Source organism: Geotrypetes seraphini, chromosome 5, assembly GCF_902459505.1.
Source record: "Geotrypetes seraphini chromosome 5, aGeoSer1.1, whole genome shotgun sequence".
Taxonomy (NCBI): Eukaryota; Metazoa; Chordata; class Amphibia; order Gymnophiona; family Dermophiidae; genus Geotrypetes; species Geotrypetes seraphini.
The window spans coordinates 150,437,697-150,459,930 of NC_047088.1; the positions used below are offsets into that span (position 1 = coordinate 150,437,697).

A 22,234-nucleotide genomic window follows, 5' to 3' on the forward strand; every position below is an offset into this window, starting at 1 on the left:
AAAGCCCTAACTTGGACTTGCTCTTTCTTTTTCTTAACTCTGTTTTTCTGAACATCAGGGAAATAAAGTAAAGCTGGGAAGCCTAAATCCTAGTCTAATCCTTTTTATTTTTGAGGATCTAGACCAGGGGTAGGTAATTCCAGTCCCAAGAGCCAGAGGCAAGTCAGGTTTTCAGGATATCCACAATGAATATGTATGAGATGAATTTGCATACACTGCCTCCTTGAGATGCAAATCTATCTCATGCATATTTATTGTTGATAGCCTGGAAACCTGACCTGCCTGTGGTTCTCGGTGATTGGAATTGCCTATCCCTGATCTAGACTAACCAGAGCTGTAGGGTGCCTCTAGGGAGAGCAGGGAGGTAAATGGGGATCCTTGCCTCCAAAAGCAAGGGTCCCATGTTGACCAAGCCTGACCATCACCCAATGAGTATTCCCAAGTGCCATAGTTCCATACTCATAGGACCCCAACTGAAAGGGCAGGAGCAAACTATTAGGTTCAACCATGATGGTAGACCAAAGGACCTGTGCAGCAGCCTGAACTCCCTTACCATCTGCTGGAGGAAGAAAAATACTGTAAAGTTCTAACACCAGTCCATATTCTGGTGATGTTACTGGAAGTTTTAGCTTTCTACCTCCATCTGCTGCTAGGAAAAGGAACACAATCCCACTTGCCCAGACTGGTGTGGCTGGGACGCTAAGGAATATCTATTTTATTTTGAATAATGTTTCTATTAGTCCTATATTTACCATATTATACTTTTAGGATAATTCAGTGTTATATTTTAATGTATTATTAATTCTTGTTGTACCCTCTTCTTTGAAAGGTTTTTCACATTGTGTAGAAAGTTGGATAGCAAAACTGGATGGATAAATAAATGTAAAACTTTAAAGGAAAGTTTCTTTACTAGTAGTGTCACCAATAACACATGTGAAGCTCCATTTTATATAGGGGCTCAGCATGTGAAATGGGCTTGCTTGCATGTTGGCTTACTTGTTTTTTTCCGGTATTTTGGAAAAGGTTCTGCTGCATTTTTTAAAAACTTTCATGTACCAGAGAAGCCAATGAAGGAGAGGAGTGAAATAATGCTTTTTTTCCCTACATTTTTGAGGTGGTGGTAGATATTTCAGAGGTTAGCACAATCGCCCCCTGCATCACTGATGGTGACTCCAGGTCCTAAGAATCAGGTAGCTGCCTCAGAGCAGATAGAAGAGCCAGCATGGAAATTTGTGAAAGCATATTTTCTTTTGGCCCAAGCAAGCTGTGCACAAAACACATCTCCTTAAATATCTATGTCCCAGCCACATACACACATAGAGGTTTTCTGAAATCCTCATTTATGCTTGCATGCAAACTACATGTGTAAGATCCTCTATTTTTACAGGGAACCCATAATGCAACATTTAAGGAAAAACTCACTGATGCCTTTCATTCCTGCATATGTTGGTTCCATCACTTGAAAAAAGTGAAATATGCTATTTCAGTAGGTCTATACTGAAATAAGACAAAATGCACACTATCAATGATACAAATAATTGGAATATATATTAACATATTACATAAAATATTTTAAAAATATTATAGGACATAACTAATTTGATAGGATGGGTTATGCTACTGTCACCTTGATACTGCATAAGATTGCAACCTGAGTGGACAGTGGGCCTCCTGGAAAGATGCTTTTATTTGTTATTCTGTTGGGCTGAATCTGTACAGAAATTATGATCTGATATTCCTGTTCTAACGCTGATAAGGTAGTTGGAAGAAGAAAAAATGAGAAACAGAAAAGGATCCATAACCAGTCATGACTCAAAGGTTAACGACTCCCTTTGAGAACAGACAAGATGATTAGAACCCCTGAAACACCACAATGCTGGTAGCCATACTGTAACACTATTATTTCACCCTTACATAGTATTTCAACAATTTATTTTCAGTGAACCAGTCATTTTATTGAACTCCCTCCTCTATTTTATTGGAGCCTTCTTCCCAATAGCAGTTCCTTTCATCTTGTTCTCATATTTATCATCATACTGCATAGCTTGAAGTTCACAATTTGGTTACCAAATATGACTCCCAGGCAAAATTTGTTTTGGTTTATCAGTGGTGGATGAGAGCTACAAGCAGATTATGAGTCAAATTCTTAGTTATAATGATTGAGTTTCTAAGATATCCACTAGAGCAATTCCTCAGAATAACAATTGGATCAACTTCTTTGTTTAAAAGTGTTCTGAAAATGGAAAAAATTTCCATAGTGTGTGTACATGGCCAGGCTTTGCAATTGATCCCTTGTGCTCAATGTTCATGTCATACACAACCAGAAACTGTCACTTGAGAATTTCTACCATTTTCTTGAAAACAGGTCTTCTGACTTGTGAATCGTTCATGTCTTCCTTGGCTTTAAACGGTGGAGTCCTGACAATCTGACATTTGCTCTCTCTTTGAAGACAGATCTTTTGGTATTAGCTGTGCTTTCTTTCCAGATTTCATTTGGTCCATAGAAACAGTGTTGTCTTGATTTTCTTCAACATGACAAGGAAAAAGAAAAAGATTATTAAAATACTACTACAAATCCTAGGCTTCCTATTTATAAAGTGCTTCTTTCTATTACCACTATCTGCAACAATATACTTACACAAGTTAGATGTGAGGGGTTCAGCACTTTGAAAATTAACTACTTCTACACCTCTCCTGCTTTAGTTCTTTTCTCGTCTAGCTCTTTTGTATTTTTCCTTTTCTTAATGTTAACCGAGTCGAGCTCTAAATTGACTGATGACCCGGTTTACTCTCATTTCCTTCTGCCAGAGGTGTTAAGACCATGGGATATATTTTCCGTTCTTTTACATACATTTTTGCATCTATTTGGAATACACTTTCTTATGAAATCAGATCTATTACCTCTCTTCATCTGTTTAGGAAATCCCTGAAAACTCTTCTCTTTCAGCAGGCCTTAGATGAGCACATGACTAATCTAAATTAGTATTATGAGTGCCAATAAAATTGGACTCCTTTTATGTCCCGTTGTTCCTTGTTTTATAACAACATTGTAAACCGAGTCGAGCCCTAGTATCTGGGGATGATTCGGTTTATAATGTAAGGATTGGATTTACAAAAATAAGTTTTAGTTTAGTATGACATGGTATTTAGTTTGCCCAAAGCAAAGTCTTGCTTGACATTCTAGGACATACAAAATAAGATCAGTCATAAGCTTGTTGTTTTCGTCGCTGATGCACTCACTACCATCTGACAATCTCTATTTGCCCTTAAATGTTAAATTTGTATACCACAGTGAATTGTATTTTTTTCCCTTATATACTGCCTGCAAATACTGTACAATCAGGTACAGTAGGTATTTTTCTGTCCCTGAAGGGCTTATGGTCTGAGTATGTACCTGAGGCAATGGAGGGTTAAGTGATTTGCCTAAGATAACAAGGAGTGAGATTTGAACCAGGCCCTCTTGGTCCTAAGCCTGCTGCTCTAACCACTGGGCTATTCCTCCACCCAATATTGTATTTCCAGTGTTGAGGAACAGAAATGGAAATAAATAAATACAGCACTTCTGGTTGGGGAAGGTACAAGTTCATTGAAAATTCCTATAACAAATACAATCTTAATCTAATCACTGCTTTTTTGTTTTCAGCAGAGCAAGCCCTACTATTAGACAGACCAGGTATTCACCTAGGGCAGCAGAATTTTGGGCGTAGCAATGCAGTTCCCACAGTACTTGAATACTGCTCTCAGTGCTGTGTGCAGCTCTAAGCAAAGGCCCACACTCAAGTACTACCATGTTCAACCACTTCAAAAAGAAGTCTGCTTTAAAAGGGGGCAGGATTCAGCAGCATTTAAGCACAGGCCTGTACTGTACTGTCTCATTGCAGCTTTAAGCTTGGAGGAGGAAGGGTGAAAGGAGATAGGATAAAGGAAATGCTAGAAACTGGAGTGAGGAAGAGGACCAGAAGGGAAGATGCTTGTCATGAAGGGGGGGAGGGGGGGAGAGGAAGGAAGCCTATGGAAAGGCCATGAATCATCATTGGGGGAAGGTGGGCCTGGTGCAAGGATCTTAAGTACCACAAACAAATCTTCAGCTTTGTACCTCCAGAACAATCTTGAAAAAATGCAAGATTGTTATTTGAATATGATGTACAAACTTAGTTTAGTATATACCTAACCTAGTAAGGACAATTTCTCAAAATCAATTTCCAGTGCAATAGGTGTGTCATTCTAGACAAGCGGTTATCTCCCTATGGCTGCAAGCCATATGCAGAAGGAATCCACACTTCTGATTTTTCTGTGTCCCTCCTACATCCCAGGGAGCTCTACTGCTACCTGCAGTTTTTCCCTTGTGCACGTGAGCCAGAAGGAGTATTTTTGTTCTGCTCTCTCCAGGGCTACAGGCAGAGCTTTTCCGATCCCGGCACAACCAGGCCTCCACTTCCCAAGCTGCTCCATCTACCAAGAAGTCACAATGATGCCTCTGTGTATTGGAGGCAGGCTCTCGGAGTTTCTGCAGACCTGGAGTCAGATTTCGTCTAACTACAAGGTTCTGGACATTATTCAATCAGGCTTGTGGACTCTCCTGCAGATTGCCCAGAAAAGGTGGAAAAGGTTCAAGCCACTGTGAGAAGGTTGCTGGATATTCAGGCTATAGAGACGGTGCTGTTCAAACATTCAGGCTCAAGCAGATACTCCATATGCTTTATCATGCCAAAGAAAGGCTCTGACGATTGAAGACCCATTCTGGATCTTACTCATGTCAATGCAACGATCAAACTTCCGCACTTTTGCATGGAGACTGTTTGTTCTGTCATAGCAGTGTTGTCCCCTGGAGAGTTCCTAGGCTCTCTGGTTCTGACAGAGTCCTACTTGCAAATAGCACAGTTACTTACCGTAACAGTTGTTATCCAGGGACAGCAGGCAGATATTTTCAACAGGTGGGTGACATCACCGACGGAGCCCCGCAGCAGACAGCCTCGCAAGCAGACTTGCTTGAAAATCTTTGTAAGAGCTTACAAGTGCTGCATCGCGCATGTGCGAATGCCTTCCTCCTGTTTGGAGAAAAGCCAACACCACTGAAACTGCAGTTAAAAATGGCTCCACATATTCTTGGTCGCACCAATGCTGGAAAGTCCTCCATGCCTTAGTGTAGGCAGAAATTGTAGTTGCCTTCTTAGACTTGAGAAGGGTGGCAATAACAATGTCTGAATATCCTCACATTCAGTAGCCATGCCGTAAGAGTAAAGTGATCTGGATCCTCCATGCAACCCGGACCCTGTGAAAACAGGTCTGAATACACCTGCAACCGGAGGCCATGGTCTGTTCAAAGACGCAACAGATCTGCGTATCAAGGCCTGCAAGGCCAATCTGGGACTACCAGAATGACTCTTCCCCAATGAGCTGAGATCCATTGAACAGCTCAGCCTATCATGAGTCAGAGAGGAAAGACGTACAGCAGGATGTCTTGAGGCCATGGATGGACTAGTGCGTCTAGCCCAGACATGGGCAACTCCAGTCCTCGAGAGCCGGAATCCAATTGGGTTTTCAGGATTTGCATTGAAAGCAGTGCATGCAAATAGATCTTATGCATATTCATTGGGGAAATCCTGAAAACCTGATTGGATTCCGGCCCTCGAGGACCAGAGTTGCCCATGTCTGGTCTAGCCCCTCACTGCTGGGTTCGAATCGTCATCTGAAGAATCGGATTGTCTTTTTGTTTTTTGATGTCACCATGAGGTCAAATTGGGGATGACCCTGCGCTGGACAATGGACTGAAATATTCCTGTGACTGCATCCACTCGCCTGGATCTGTCTGCTGAGGAAGTCAGCCTGAATATTGTCCATACCCACTACATATACTGCCTTCAGCATCTGAAGATGTCGCTCTGCCCAGTGGAAGAGCAGACAGGCTTCCAGACAGAGATGCACTCTTGGTGCTTCCCTGCCAATTGACATAGGCCACCGCCATCGCATTGTCTGAGAAGACTGACCTCTTGACTTTCTAGAGTCTTCTGCAATCTCTTCAGAGCCAACTGGATGGCATGCAGTTCTAGCCTTTTGATCAACCACCTTTTCTGAGGTGTCCAACAGCCCTAAAGTGGAAGTCAATTGCAATGGGCTCCCCAGTCCAAGAGACTGGCATCTGTTGTGGCAACCACCCAGGAATCGATCTGCAGAGACACGCCCTTGGAAAGGGATGGAGGGTAAAGCCACCAGTCCATAGCTGGTACAAGCCTCCAACGTCCATGGCAGAGACTTCTGTAAGGTGTCCGTCTGAGGAGACCAGTGGGAAAGCAATGCCATCTGGAGAGGACACATGTGGGCTCTTGTCCAAAGCACATCTATTGTAGCTGCCATGGACCCCAGGACTTGAAAATAGTCCCATGCCAACGGAACAGACTTGGCCAAAAGACCAGAAATCTGGGAGCTCAGCTTCAGTCTACGTGCCCCTGGTAGAAAGACGTGGCCTGCCGCCATGTCGAACTAGACTTCCAGATACTCCAGGGATTGAGTTGGCGTCAAATTGCCTTTTTGGTAATTCACAATCCAGCCCAGATCCTCCAGAACTCGGATCACCTGATCCACCATGCTCTGACCGTTGGACAACAAGGGGGCTCTGAACAATCAGCCCAGATAGGGATGCACCTGCATTCCCATCCTGTGCAGGTGAGCTGCCACCACAACTATCACTTTGGTGAAGGAGCAAGGAGCTGTTGCCAGCCCAAAGAGCAAAGCTGAAAACTGATAATGATTTTCCAGAACGTGACATAAGAACATAAGAAGTTGCCTCCACTGGGTCAGACCAGAGGTCCATCGCGCCCAGCGGTCCGCTCCCGCGGCGGCCCATCAGGTCCATGACCTGTGAAGTGGTTCCTGACCATTTCTATGACCTACCTCTGCTTCTATCTGTACCCCTCAATCCCCTTATCTTTTAGGAACCTATCTAAACCTTCCTTGAACCCCTGTACTGTGCTCTGGCCTATCACAGCCTCCGGAAGCGCATTCCATGTGTCCACCACCCTCTGGGTAAAAAAGAAGTTCCTAGCATTTGTTCTAAACCTGTCCCCTTTCAATTTCTCCGAGTGACCCCTAGTACTTGTGGTTCCCCACAGTCTGAAAAATCTGTCCCTGTCTACCTTCTCTATGCCCTTCAGGATTTTGAAGGTTTCTATCATGTCTCCTCTAAGTCTTCCCTTCTCTAGGGAGAACAGCCCCAGCATTTTCAACCTGTCAGCGTATGAAAAGTTTTCCATACCTTTTATCAGTTTAGTTGCTCTTCTTTGGACCCCCTCAAGTACTGCCATGTCCTTCTTGAGGTACAGCGACCAGTACCTGGCACAGTACTCCAGGTGCGGGCGCACCATTGCACGATACAGTGGCATGATGACATCCTTCGTCCTGGTTGCGATACCCTTTTTAATGATACCCAACATTCTGTTCGTTTTCTTTGAGGCTATCGCACACTGTGCCGATGCTTTCAATGTTGTGTCCACCATCACTCCCAGGTCTCTTTCAAGGTTGCTCACCCCTAGCAATGATCCCCCCATTTTGTAGCTGAACATTGGGTTCTTTTTCCCTACATGCATGACCTTGCATTTCTCTATGTTAAAACTCATTTGCCACTTTTTTGCCCACTATTCCAGTCTCGTTAGGTCCCTTTGTAGGTCTTCGCAGTCTTCCGTGGTTCTAACCCTGCCGCAGAGTTTGGTGTCATCAGCAAATTTAATAACCTCACATTTCGTCCCCGTCTCCAGGTCGTTAATAAATTTATTGAACAGGAGCAGTCCCAGCACCGATCCCTGTGGAACTCCGCTCGTGACCCATTGCCAGTCTGAGTAATGGCCCTTTACTCCAACCCTCTGTTTCCTGCCTGCCAGCCAGTGTTTGATCCATCAGTGGATATCCCCTTGCACCCCGTGGTTCCACAGCTTCTTGAGAAATTCTTGTGCTCTGGGAAAATAGGATTATCCCAGGACAAGCAGGCAGCATATTCTCAACAGGTGGGTGATGTCACCGACGGAGCCCCGCAGCGGACAGCCTCGCAAGCAGACTTGCTTGAAGATCTTTGTAAGTGTTTATAAGTGCTGCACCACGCATGTGCGAGTGCCTTCCCGCCCGAGTCAAGGCAAGCGTCTCCTGTGAGGTACCTCAGTTCAATGTTTTCCGCGGAGCAAAGAAGTCCTCTTCACTTCAGCTCTGCAGCTCTTTATTGCCTTCTCGCACCGCAGCTTTGTTATTTTCTTAGTCGCTGTGCCCGCGTGTCTTTTATCTATTTTTCTTTATTAAAAAAAAGTTTTCTTGTTTCTTTTTTGGCTGGCGGACTTTCGGCCTAGGCCTGGCCGCTGAACCTCGTTCTTTCATCGGTCTTTATTTTTTCTATGTCCCGGCCTCTTATCGGGTTCAAAAAGTGTAGCAAGTGCGGCAGGGTAATTTCAATCACCGAACCTCATCGTTGGTGTATTGTTTGCCTGGGTCCCGAACATTGCCCTGACACTTGTTCGCGCTGTGCTACACTTCAACCTCGAGCCCTTCGCAGATGCCGTGCTAAAATTTTTCAACTATTTGGCACTATGGAGCAGTCTGCTGAAAGGGTCTTGACCTCGGCTTCAGGGACTGCCTCGACTTCCAAGACCTTGACCCCGATACCCATGGTTGCCTCGACCAAGGCCTCAACCTCGACAACTTCAGTCTCGAAGGCCTCGACTGCAGTCCCTTCTAAGTCTTCATCTGTGGGTATGTCTCTTGTTTCTCCTTCAGGTACCCTTCCTAAAAATCCTCCAGAGTCTCAGGCATCCCAGGCTGTGCCTACGGTCCTGCCAGCCTCTTCGAGACCTCCAGCTAAGCGTGCCTCCAAACATAGGGAATACTCATCCTTGACGTTGCCCTCTTTGGAGCGCACTGCTGCACCTTCGAGACCTGATCCTTTCGTCTCGGTACCTATGTTCGAGGACATGTTGAAAGCCATTCTGACCACTCAGCTCCTCCCGGCCTTGACCCTGCTTCCTACGAGCCAGCCTGAACCTCCTGTTGAAGCACCTCAAGGCAAGCCTCGGAAGTCTCGTCGCTTATCATCCAGTGACTCTTCGCCTCCTCCTGGGACAGAGTCTCCTGAACCTCGATCGAGGCATCTTGCTTCCAAGTGCACTCAGGAGTCTTTTCTCAAACAAAAGACCTCCTCCTCCGGATACTGAGTCTTCTATGCCTCGTTTATCAAAGGCCATCGAGACTTCTTAAAACCTAAACATAAGTCTCGGTCTCACAAAGATTTTACACCAGATGCTTCTCCTTGAAGTCCATCCAGCTCGAAGACTCCTCCATCGAGTCCGCTTACGAGGGAGCCTTCTCCTCCTGCCTCAACCCATTCTGTTCCTCGGACTCCGGGGACTTCACCATCGAGGCTTCTTAAGCACAAGCACTCTCTGACTCCTCCTGTCACAGGTAGTGGAGCTTCTTCGGTGACTATGCTGCTGGATTCTGAGCCGCCTCCTCAATATTCCAGGGAGGCTTCTCCTTCCTATTTGGTGGCTCCTAAGTCTCGCTCTCCTTCTCCTGAGGGTCCATCTACCTCGAAGTCTGCCTCATTTGCGAGATTTGTCTTTGACATGGGGAAAGCTCTTCAGCTGGATCTCCACTCTGATTCCAAGTACACTCCTGAGTACTTGGCCGACATGGAGTTACCTCATCCACCCAAGGAGACATTGAGGCTTCCTATGACTCCTGTCTTAAAGCAAACTTTCCTCAGGAATATGGAAACCCCTTATTCTATTACAGCCTTACCATCTAAGCTGGAATCCAGGTATCGCACCGTACCTTGTAAGGGATTTGAGAAATCCCAATTACTCACCAGTCCTTGGTTGTGGAATCTTCATTAAAGAAAACTCAACCATCTAAGCTTTATGCTGCGGTTCCTCCAGGCAGAGAGGGCCGTACCATGGACAAATTTGGCCGTCGGTTATATCAGAATTCCATGATGGCAAATAGAATTCTCAATTACAATTACATTTTCACTGCTTATTTTAATCACTTCCTCAAAATAATGCCTAGGTTTTATCCGGCTCTTGAGGAACAGTGTCTTCCAGAATTCAAACAAATTATTCGAACTCTGTCACAACTTCGTCTCTTCATGTTGCAAGCCACATACGATGCCTTTGAGCTCTCTTCCAGAGTTTCTGCTTTTGCAGTAGCCATGTGCCGCCTCGCTTGGCTCCGCATTGTTGATATGGATCCCAATTTGCAGGACCTTCTAGCGAACTTACCTTACCAGGGAAATAAGCTTTTTGATAATTCCATTGAAGCTGCTACAAAGCGCCTATCTGAACATAAGCGCTCTTTTGCTTCCTTGATTAGGCTGAAGCCTAAAACTCCTCCTGTTCGGCCATACAAGCATCCACCATGTCGTTATCCTCAAAAAATGACACCAGCTTTCTCCAGGCCTCCGCCTAGACGACCGCCACAACAACGACAGCAGAAAGCTCAGACTCCTGCTGTGGCTAAATCAGCTCAGTCTTTCTGATATTCCCAGTCTGAGCACACCAGCCTCTCTCCATCAGACTTCTCTTCTGCCCATCGGAGGTCGTCTTCACCATTTTTATCACCAGTGGGAGATGATCACCTCAGATCTCTGGGTTCTCACCATCCTTCAGGAGGGATACTCACTTCACTTTCTTCAGGTGCCTCCAGATCTCCCTCCAAGAGAGTGTCCTTCCAATTCGTCGCAACTTCCCCTTCTTCTTCTGGAAGCTCAGGCTCTTCTTCACCTTCAAGCTGTTGAGGAGGTTCCCTTGAGCCATCGGGACATGGGCTTTTATTCCCGTTATTTTCTAGTCCCAAAGAAGACGGGGGATTTGCAACCCATTCTGGACCTCAGAGCCCTCAACAAATTTCTAGTCAAAGAGAAGTTTCGGATGCTTTCTGTACCAACTTTGTATTCCCTGATTAATTAGGGGGATTGGCTATGCTCTCTGGATCTCAAAGAGGCTTACACTCATATCCCAATTCATCCAGCCTCTCACAGATATTTAAGATTTCAGGTGGGGAATCTTCATCTACAATATAGAGTTCTTCCTTTCAGACTCAACTCATCCCCCAGAGTCTTCACGAAGTGTCTGGTGGTGGTGGTTGCAGCCCTCTGTACCCAGAGTCTTCAAGTTTTTCCATACTTGGACGACTGACTCATCAAAGCCTCCTCTCATCAAGGGGTTATTGCAGCGATCTGACAGACTATTATGTTCCTCTAATGTCTGGGGTTCGAAATCAACTTTCCAAAATCCCAGTTGCATCCTTCTCAGTCTCTTCAGTTCATCGGGGCCATTCTGGACACTGTCCGGCTCAGAGCGTTCCTGCCTCGACCACACCAAGATACTCTCATTTGCCTTTGCCATCAAGTGTCTCATCTCACATCAATTTCAGTGAGACAAATGATGATTCTACTCGGTCACATGGCTTCTACAGTTCATGTGACTCCTTTTGCCAGACTTCACCTTCGCATACCTCAGTGGACCCTGGTATCTCAGTGGCAACAAGCTACCGACCCACTTTCTCAACACATTACAGTAACTCCTTTGTTGAGACAGTCTGTCCACTGGTGGATGCTCTCTTCCAATCTTTCCAGAGGTTTGCTGTTCCACACTCTTCCTCATCAGAAGGCTCTCACAACAGACTCGTCAACCTACGCATGAGGAGCCCATCTAGACAGTCTCCGTACCCAAGGCCATTGGTCTCCCGCAGACTGTCTTTGTCACATCAATCTGTTGGAACTCAGAGCGATTTTTAATGCTCTCAAAGCTTTTCAACACCTTCTTCATGACAAAGTAGTCCTTATCCGGATTGACAACCAAGTCACCATGTACTATGTCAACAAACAGGGAGGTACGGGATATCACTCCCTTTGTCAAGAAGCTCAAGCTGTGGGATTGGGCAATCCATCAAAACATCTTTCTCAGAGCTGTATACATTCAAGGTTAGCACAACTGTCTGGCAGACAAATGGACACTCACGAATGGACACTCAATTCCTTGCCTCTACGTCAGGTGTTTGCTCAATGGGGGACCCCTCAGATAGACCTCTTTGCGTCTCCCCTCAACAACAAGCTGTCTCAGTTCTGCTCCCGATTATACTCTCCCTAGCGTCTCGAGGCAGATGCTTTCCTCCTGGACTGGATGGGTCAGTTTCTCTATACCTTCCCTCCATTCCCTCTGATTCTGAAGATTCTTGTCAAGCTCAAGTCGCAACCTGCTATCATGATTCTGATAGCTCCTCGGTGGCCCAGACAACCGTAGTACTCCCTTCTACTTCAACTCAGCACCAGGGAGCCTCTGCTTCTACCAGTTTTTCCCTCTCTGCTTACTCAGAGTCAAGGATCCTTACTTCATCCCAATCTGCAGTCTCTACACTTAACAGCTTGGTACCTTTCAACCTAACAGACTCTCTACAATTTTCTCAATCTGTACAGGACATTTTGGTGGCTTCCAGAAAGCCGTCCACTAGGCAGTGTTAAGGTCAGAAATGGACAAGATTTTCTGCTTGGTGTTCTACTCGCCAAATGGAGCCAATGTTTACCTCCTTGGCTTCTGTTTTGGATTATTTACTTCACTTATCACAATCTGGCCTCCAGTCTACATCTATCCATGTCCATCTCAGTGCGATTGCTGCTTTCCATCAGCCTCTTGATGGAAAACCCCTGTCTGCACATCCTGTGGACTTTTTAATGTTAATCCACCGCTCAAATCACCTCCAGTGGTCTGGGATCTCAATGTCGTTCTGGCTCAATTGATGAAGTCTCCATTTGAACCAATTGTTAAGGCTCATCTCAAGTATCTTACTTGGAAAGTGGTGTTTCTGATTGCCCTCACGTCTGCTCAAAGAGTCAGTGAGTTACAAGCCTTAGTTGCGGATCCACCTTTCACAGTTTTCCACCATGACAAAGTGGTCCTCCGTACTCATCCAAAATTCTTGCCTAAAGTTGTCTCAGAATTTCACATTAATCAATCTATTGTTCTTCCAGTATTTTTTTCCAAAGCCTCATTCTCATCCTGGAGAAGTGGCGCTCCATACTTTGGACTGTAAACATGCCTTGGCTTTCTACTTGCAATGCACTCAACCTCACAGAACAGCCCCCCCCCCCCCCAACTTTTCATCTCCTTCGATCCAAATAAGTTGGGGCATCCTGTCTCAAAGCGAACCATATCCAACTGGATGGCTGCTTGCATTTCTTTCTGCTACGCTCAGGCTGGTCTCCCTCTGCAGGGTCGAGTCACGGGTCATAGAGTTAGAGCAATGGCGGCATCTGTAGCTTTCCTTAGATCAACTCCTATTGAGGAAATCTGCAAGGCTGCCACTTGGTCCTCGATTCATACTTTCACCTCTCATTATTGTCTGGATACTTTCTCCAGAAGGGATGGCCATTTTGGCCAGTCTGTTTTAAAAAATCTCTTTTCTTAAGTTGCCAACTCTCCCTCCATCCCTTTATGCTTAGCTTGGAGGTCACCCACTTGTTGAGAATATGCTGCCTGCTTGTCCTGGGATAAAGCACAGTTACTTACCGTAATAGTTGTTATCCAGGGACAGCAGGCAGATATTCTCAGACTTACTGTGGCTTCACTTTGGATCCTAGTCACTGGGCTCTCTTATTTCAGAGCTGTAGACAACCTACACTAATGTCACTCAAACATTGCCACATTTCTGAAGGGTGCTCTCCACAATAAACCACTGATCAAGTCACCGTTTCCTTTGTGGGACGTGATTCTCAAAGGTCTCTGTAATGCGGAATTAGCCTGCAGTATATAATTCGATAATTGTTAATAGCTTCTATGAAGAGCATCTTTAACATCTGATATGCTGATGAATCAGTATGTGAAATGGTGTCCATTGGGATCAGGACCCTTCAGTTGTGACAAACCTACTGCATTCCCGAGGTTTGTCACAGGGAAATGTAGGAAAGTATACAAATCTCGGTGCAGAAGGGCTGACCAGGTCAGTGCCCAGGACATTAAGTTAGCTGACTACCCTGTGAGCGATGAAGAAGAAATGGAAAGAGAACAGGAAAGCTTTGACTTACCTAGAACAGTCCCAAAGCCAGGCAAGAAGAATCTGCGTTTCTATTATCCAGTGCCTGTAAGGCAGAAAGCTCACAAACAGTTTCCCTTCAGAGAAACGGCATAGGCTGAGGAAGGAATGCCCTTCCCCCATCAGAAGCCAAGGGGGAGTGGTTCTTTCCCTCAGCTTAAAGCCAGGCTCGTCAGAGAGCAAGGGGAAGCAGAGAGAAGCTTGGCAGAAACAGCAGGACGAGATCAGAGGCAGGAAGTGCAAACTGGGGCTGAGCTTGCCTCAGACCATGCAGGGCAGTTCAACAGCACTGACTGGGAGATGACTGAAGAGCAGGCTGGTAACTTGTCTCCAGAATTCTTTCCCCCAGAGCCGATGGTGGTGGAAGATAATAGTGCTGTGGTTGGGAGCTGGCCAGAGGAAATGGATATAGCTGAGTCAACTGTGAGTCTGTGAAAAGGTGTTTTTTTTCTGGCTGGGTTTTTTTTTGTTTGTTTGTTCCTCTTGTTGAGAGGCTGACTGTGTGAGCTATCAAAGGAATGTAATCCTGAACTGCAGAGTTTCTATAGTTTGCTGAGCTCTAAGAAATGTGACAGTTTTCTCCTCTTCATGAAATGTGAGCAGCTGAGCCAAACGCCAGGCTGTAGTTTTAGCCTGGTAAAACTTAAGGCTCCCTGGTTTCAGGACTTTGTACAAGAGCCCAGCTGGGACCTGATTACCATAGTAACTGTGTAATGTAATTAGCCTGCATGCCTCTTAGGAATGGAGATTAAGACTCTGAGAGTAATCCTGCTCCGTTGCTTTTGGGGAAAGTCCAGCTCAGCTGGAGAGTGATTGCATTGCTAAAAAAACACAGACTGCCTTTAAACACTCCTATGAATGTTCCTCCTATAGCTCTGCATTGAAAAGCTGTTGTTATATTCACTGTTTCACTGCTAAGCTTTATTGAAAGCTAATGGACTGTATTTTGTGCTGGCATAAGGAGGTATGCCCAACTGAAGGACTCTGGTACAGAGGACTGTATAGGGTTTGTCAAGCAAGCCCAAAGCTGATTATTAAGATTCGGTGAATAAAGTGAAAACTTTTGCCTTTTTGTTTATGTTATTTTCATGCTACCAGGGAAACCTGGGTTGCACGCTGATCCTGCGGCCGGTGGCCGAATAAAGCTTATGTTTTGTACCAAGGCCATTCTGAAAACCATGTTTTTCTTTAAAGTCCTTGGAAGTAAGCTTGGTTAGGCATTTGCCTAGAGGCAACCAACTTAAAAGGATACTCTAATTCTAAAGGGACCACGCCAGGAGCGAACATACCACTACCCTGTTGCTCAGGGTGTCCACATAGAGCACGGGTGTGACATAGTTAAGTTGTGCTGTTCTTCATTTTTTGATAATTTAATGATATTTACAAAAAGGAGGGGTGTTTTTCTTTGACCAATGATTGATTTCGCCCTGTATATCATGCATACATTGATTTCATTGCCTATTAAAGGAATCTGAGATTTTTTTTCCTCATTGTGTTAGCTTAAGAGTCAGCATTTGGATGATTCATGTCTGATATTTTGAAAAACAGATAACTTTGTATCCTCCACTTTTGTAGTTTTGTCTTTCTTGTAGAGAGCCTTTCCTTAAAATTTTGGAGACTGGGATTTCTATCCACACTGTTCCTTCTTTTCTGCTGAAGATATAAAGATTCTGGAAGACTGGAAAGTGGCGAATGTTACGCCTATATTCACGAAAGGTTTGAGGGGAGATCCGGGAAACTACAGACCAGTGAGTCTGACTTCAGTACTGGGAAAGATGGTAGAGGCGCTGATAAAGGACCAGCTAGCACAGCTTCAGCAAAGGAAGATCTTGCTTGACAAAGTTACTGCACTTCTTCAAGGGAGTAAATAGGCAGATAGACAAGGGAGACCCAGTCGACATCGTATATTTAGATTTTCAGAAGGCGTTCAACAAGATCCTGCATGAATGTCTACTTCAAAAATTGCAAGCCATGGGATCGAGGGTGACATACTCACGTGGATTAAAAACTGGTTGGCGAATAGGAGACAGAGAGTAGGGGTAAATGGACAATACTCGGACTGGAAAAGCGTCACGAGTGGAGTGCTGCAGGGTTCGGTGCACGGGCCTGTGCTCTTCAACATATTTACAAACGACCTAGAAATTGGCACGACGAGTGAGGTGATTAAATTTGCAGACGATACAAAGTTATTCAGAGTAGTGAGGACACAGAAGGATTGTGAAGACCTACAAATAGATATAAATACGCTCAAGGAAGGGCCGCGAAATGGCAAATGAGGTTCAACTTGGATAAGTGCAAGGTGATGCATGTCGGTAACCAAAATCATATGCACGAATACAGGATGTCCGGTGCTATACTCGGAGAGAGCCCCCAGGAAAGACTTGGGAGTACTTGTAGACAAGTCAATGAAACCGTCTGTGCAATGTGGGGTGGCGGCAAAAAGGGTGAACAGAATGCTAGGAATGATTAAGAAGGGGATCACAAACGGATCTGAAAAGGTTATCATGCCATTAAACTGGACCATGGTACGCCCCCCACCTGGAATACTGCGTCCAACACTGGTCGCCATAAATGAAAAAGGCCATAGTACTACTCGAAAGGGTCCAGAGAAGAGCAACAAAAATGGTTAAGGGACTGAAGGAATTGCCAGACAATGAGAGGCTAGAGAAACTGGGCCTCTTCTCCCTTGAAAAGAGGAGATTGGGAGGGGATGTGATCGAAACATTCAAGATATTGAAGGGAATTGACTTAGTTGAGAAAGAGAAATTGTTCACCCTCTCCAAAGTGAAGAGCTACTGGGAGGACAGGATAAAAATCTAAATAAATAAATAAATAAAATTAAAAGGGGATAGATTCTGTACAAATGTAAGGAAGTTCTTCTTCACCCAGAGAGTGGTAGAAATCTGGAACGCTTTTCCAGAGGCTGTTATAGGGGAAAGCACCCTTCAAATATTCAAGAAAAGATCAGATAAGTTCCTGCTAGACCAGAACATATGCAGGTAAAGCTAGACTCAAATAGGGTACTGGTCTTTGACCTAAGGCAGGGGTGTCCAATGTCGGTCCTCGAGGGCCGCAGTCCAGTCGGATTTTCAGGATTTCCCCAATGAATATACATGAGGTCTATTTGCATGCACTGCTTTCATTGTATGCTAATAGATCTCATGCATATTCATTGGGGAAATCCTGAAAACCCGACTGGATTGCGGCCCTCGAGGACCGACATTGGACACCCCTGACCTAAGGGCTGCTGCGTGAGCGGACTGCTGGGCATGATGGACCGCTGGTCTGATCCCGCAGCGGCAATTCTTATGTTCTTATGTTTCGGCATTTCATGTTAATCAGGAGGTCCATTTGCCTGTCTTCCAACCTACAAGTTCTAGGAAACAAGACCGCATTTTGAAGAAGTTAGACATGGGAAGAGTGCTTCTTCGCTATCTAGAGGTCACTAACAAGTTTAGACTCTTTGACCATCTGTTTATGCTGACTCATTCAACTAAGTATGGTGTGCCCACTTCTAAGGCCACAATCTCCAGATGGATCCGTAAGGACATTTTGTCAGTCTACATTGTCTGTGGGAAGCAGTCTCCTGTTTCTGTGAAGGCACATTTTGACTAGAAGTGTAGCTTTGTCATGGGCAAAAACTAGGGAAGTCTCTCCAGAGGAGATCTGCAGAGTAGCAACTTGGTCCACTCTCCACATATTTGCAAAGTTTTACAGGGTGGACATTGCAGCAAAAGAGGACTCTGCCTTTGGCTCCTCAATATTATGGGCTGGCGCAGTCAGCCCATCCTAAATTCCTAGGACTGCTTTGGTACGTCCCGCTTGTCTAGAATGATACATCTATTGTACTGGAAAAAGAGATTATGTCTTTACCTTGATAACATCTTTTCTGGTAGATAGGTATGTCATTCTAGACTCCCACCCTGTCCTTCCAGCACCTACTTACTGTCTCATTCTGTTTAGGCTTTTCCAAGTGGTTTCTTGGATGCCAGTCAGGCCTTTAGGGCATGAAGAATACTGGATAATATGTTTTTGCATCTACAGGGGCATTACCTGAGCTCCTTTGATGCTTCTGTTGGCTGTTACTTGTTGGCTTAGTGTTCAAGAGTTATTTTATTTAAGCAGAACAGTTGATTTGTTTGGGAATTTTCCCTGTTTTGTCTCTTACTTCACAGTATGTCCATGGAACTTTTCAATGTTTGGGGACTAACTGCAGATGGCAGTAGAGCTCCCTCGGATGTAGGAGGGACAGAAACAAATCTAGAGTGGATTCCTTCTGCATATGGCTCACGGCCATGGGGAAATAATCTGCTTGTCAAGGCAAGGACATTATCTCTTTTTACCTCTGTAAACACATGATTTGGAAGATCCCATTCTCAGTGCATAAAAGTACAGGTTGATGGGTTGTTTTTTTTTAAAGAGTATGTGTAACTGTCAGCAGTATTGTTTTGCTCTGTTTAAAGTTGCTTTCCGCTGTTCTCTAGGAAGCTGCCTACTTCTGTCTAATGGTTGGACTTGCCAAATGGGGTGGTAAGGGGCATGTTTGCTGAAGGTTTGCCTAGGGCAGGGGTCTCCTGGGTTCCTGGAGTGACCTTGTCTTCTGCTTTCACTTCCAGTTTGCTCCCCCCGGAAGTGAAAGCATTTCACACTCAATGCCAAACCCTCCTCCTCCCCCCTCTCAGTGCCAGTTCCTCCTTTGATTGCTGCCTCCTGCTGCATTCCCGGGTGGAAGGTAGGTAACATATTGGAATAAAACTGACACAGCAGATTGGCCCTGCTGCAGCGTTCCCAGCAGACTCCATTCTCCCATAAATTTTGTATCCTGGGGTAGTGGGTTCAAACCCCGCGCTGCTCCTTGTGACCCTGGTCAAGTCACTCAGTCCTTCATAGCCCCAGGTCCATTAGATAGATTGTGAGCCCTCCGGGACAGGTAGGGAAAATGCTTGAGTACCTGATTGTAAAACCGCTTAGATAACCTTGATAGGCGGTATATAAAAACCCAATAAACTTGAAACTAGAGAATGACACGGGGAAAAAATTTATCACCATTCCCGCCCCATCCACGCAAGCTCAGTCCCTATCCCTGCCCCGTCCCCATGAGCTCAGTTCCCGTCCTTGCCCCATCCCCGCAAGCTCGGTCCCCGTCCCCACCCTGCAAACTGTCAGATCCCATCCGCACAAGCCTCAAATAGTTATGATTTTATACTGAACTTATTTTATTAAAGTATAAAAAGAGACTATTCCATACAATTGTCATTTTATAAACACAAATAATACCAAGCAAGGATCAACAATACCCCTGTCTCTCCTTCCTTTCACAAATATCCCCTCCACTATTGTGAAAACTGAACAAACCAAATTACTACAAAATGCTGCTACATAGAAAAATTAAGCTACAGTCACACATGGCAGGAATAGTGTTAGGGGAGTGCGACTAGGGCAACTGCCCCTTGGTCAGAGAGAGAGCCCTAAGACAGCTGGAAGCTAAAGTACAGCCTGGGCTTTGCGGTCCCCAGTTATGTCTAACACCAGCTCTAGCAGGATACATATTTCAAATCTGAAATATTCTAATCACAAAATATAAAATAAATGTATTTTTTTTCTACCTTTTGTGTCTGGTAATTTTATTCTTCAAATCACATTGATCTCAGGTTTTGGTTTTGGGTTCCTTCTGTCTTCACTGTGGCATGGCTGGCTCCTGAAGGTAAAATAGGCGCAAGAGGAGCTGGGGAGGAGTTGCTGAGTCTGACACGAGCGCAATTTTTTTTTACCAAAGGAGCAAGACTTTTCACCGCTTCCACGGGCGGTGAAAGGTCTTGTCCCCATTCCCTTGGCACGGTGAAAGGTCTTGTCCCCATTCCTGTAGTAAACCAGTTGTAAATGTCCCCATTACTGCGGATTTACTGCAGTGACCATGGTTTACTGCGGTAAATGGTCCCCGTGTCATTCTCTACTTGAAACTTGAACTTGCATTATATGCATGAGAGGGATCTGCATATAATGGAGGTGGCCAGGCATGCAAATCTGTTCTATGCATATTCATTAAGGCTATCCTAAAAACCCAACTGGCCTGGGGGTCCTCCAAGACAGGGTTGGGAACCACTGCTCTAGGGGGTACTGCAGTAAATGTCACATTAAAAAGTCCCAGGTACATGTCACTATAACTTGCTTATATTGTATGGTGCGCCCTCCAAAACCCACCCAAAACTTACTGTACCCACCTGTACACCACAACAATAGTCCTTATGCCTGCAAGTGTCATCTTTATGTAGATATAGTAGATTTTGGATGGGTTTTGGAGGGCTCACCATACAATATAAGTGGGGTTATAGTGACAAGTGTACCTGAGACTTTTTAATATGACGTTCACTGCAGTAACCTTTAGAGTGCCCTTCTGATCTGCTAAGCTGTGTCTGTGTGAACATCTGAAGTTGTAATACAGGCTGGATTGTACTGTTTCTTTCATATCTTTGGTTGCTAGGAGGGGAGGGAGGGTCAGTGACCATTGGAGGATTAAGAGGGGGTCATGCCTTAATCCTGCCAGTGGCCATCTGATCAGTTTGGGCACCTTTTTGACCTTATTCTTTTTTAAAACAGGTCTAGCTCTAAACTTCTAAATGGTGTCCTGGATATTTTATTAAAAGTTTGATCATCCCTGCAGAATGTCCAGGTCCTATGTCTACCCTAAGCCTTCCCAAAGCATACCTCTAACATGATCCCTTAAGATCTAGATGCACTGGAGACAAAAGGACCAGAAAGACATCTACAAAGTCATTTTCAAAAATGGCCATTTGCACGTTTTGACTAGTAAGACATTCAAGTTCCGATTTATACCATCTTTTGGACATCTATCTTTTTTGAAAATGAGCCTGATAGTGTGTAAATTTAAGGGGAGCATTCATATGGGTGGAACATAGGAGAGGCATGGCCAGGACTGCCACTTGCACCTGTAACTTACAGAATACTGTCAATTACAAGCTCCCCTACTGCATTGACACAACTGCAGTTACACCTGGTCTGTAGCTGGATAATTGCACTAATGTACATGTAAATATTCCAATGCCAGGTTACACTAATATTCTGTAATGGAATCCAGGCACTCAGATATGGTTATAGAATAGGCTCTCACCAGGCGGCTCTGAGGTGCCTAACAGAAAATGCTCACTTATAGAATTACCTCCTAGGTTTCTCCCTTAAATAATGACCACTATTCCTTCTCCTCAAAAGACTGTGAACAGCCAAAGCCACAGCCTGCCTGAAGGTAGAAAATCCAACACAGTGGACCAAGGCCTATCGCATTGGGGGTACGGTATATAGCTCTTGCCACTTGAGTCCCTGAGTCAGATTGCTTATTTCAATTTTTTTCACAGCATTATTATATTTAAAAGGTGAAAGGTATGGAACTTGTATACCACCTTTTTTGTGGTTACACCTTCAAAGCGATTTACATATATACAGGCACTTAATTTGTGCCCAGGGCAATGGAGAATTAAGTGCCTGTATAAGGCTCACAAGCAGCAGCACTGAGATTCGATCCCACAACTTCAGGGTGCTGAGGCAGCAGCTCTACCACTAGGCCACTCCTATATTTGTCTTTAGAAAAGAAATTTTAAGTCATTTCTCTCAGCAAAACAGTGTTTCAATTATTCAAATGAGCTATTTAAAATTTACTTACCTTGTGTGTATGCATAAAAGTATATGCATTGTTCCATCTTTCCTGCATTTACCAAAGGTATTTTATTTTATTGTTATTTATTTAAAAATATTTCTAGCCTGCATGTCCACTCCTATATTTGTCTTTAGAAAAGAAATTTTAAGTCATTTCTCTCAGCAAAACAGTGTTTCAATTATTCAAATGAGCTATTTAAAATTTACTTACCTTGCGTGCATGCATAATAGTATATGCATTGTTCCATCTTTCCTGCATTTACCATTTTATTTTATTGTTATTTATTTAAAAATATTTCTAGCCTGCATGTCCACATTTCTAAGTGGGGTACCGTAAAACATACATAAAAGATAAAAACATATTTTAAAAAATATACATACGAGGGTTGTTTGAAATGTTTGGTAAAAAAACAGTTAAACAATATAGTTTCCATCAAGGGTTCTACACTTACCCTGTGGTAGAGGTTTCTACCATAGGCTGGTGAGGTAAATGCTCCAACGCTCA

The 22,234-nt window shown here is 44.5% G+C and overlaps 1 protein-coding gene across 4 annotated transcripts in view; it reads right to left on the minus strand.

Annotated features, from left to right (window-relative positions):
- Nucleotides 1–1,524: 1,524 nt before the first annotated feature.
- Nucleotides 1,525–22,234, minus strand: part of CARF (calcium responsive transcription factor) — a 152,436-nt gene continuing 131,726 nt past the window's right edge. For all 4 annotated transcript variants that reach the window (XM_033945032.1, XM_033945036.1, XM_033945034.1 and 1 more), the window contains exon 16: nt 1,525–2,525. In XM_033945032.1, coding sequence (XP_033800923.1) covers nt 2,404–2,525 — 122 coding nt within the window. In that variant the 3' untranslated portion in view covers nt 1,525–2,403. The remainder of the gene's footprint in view (nt 2,526–22,234) is intronic.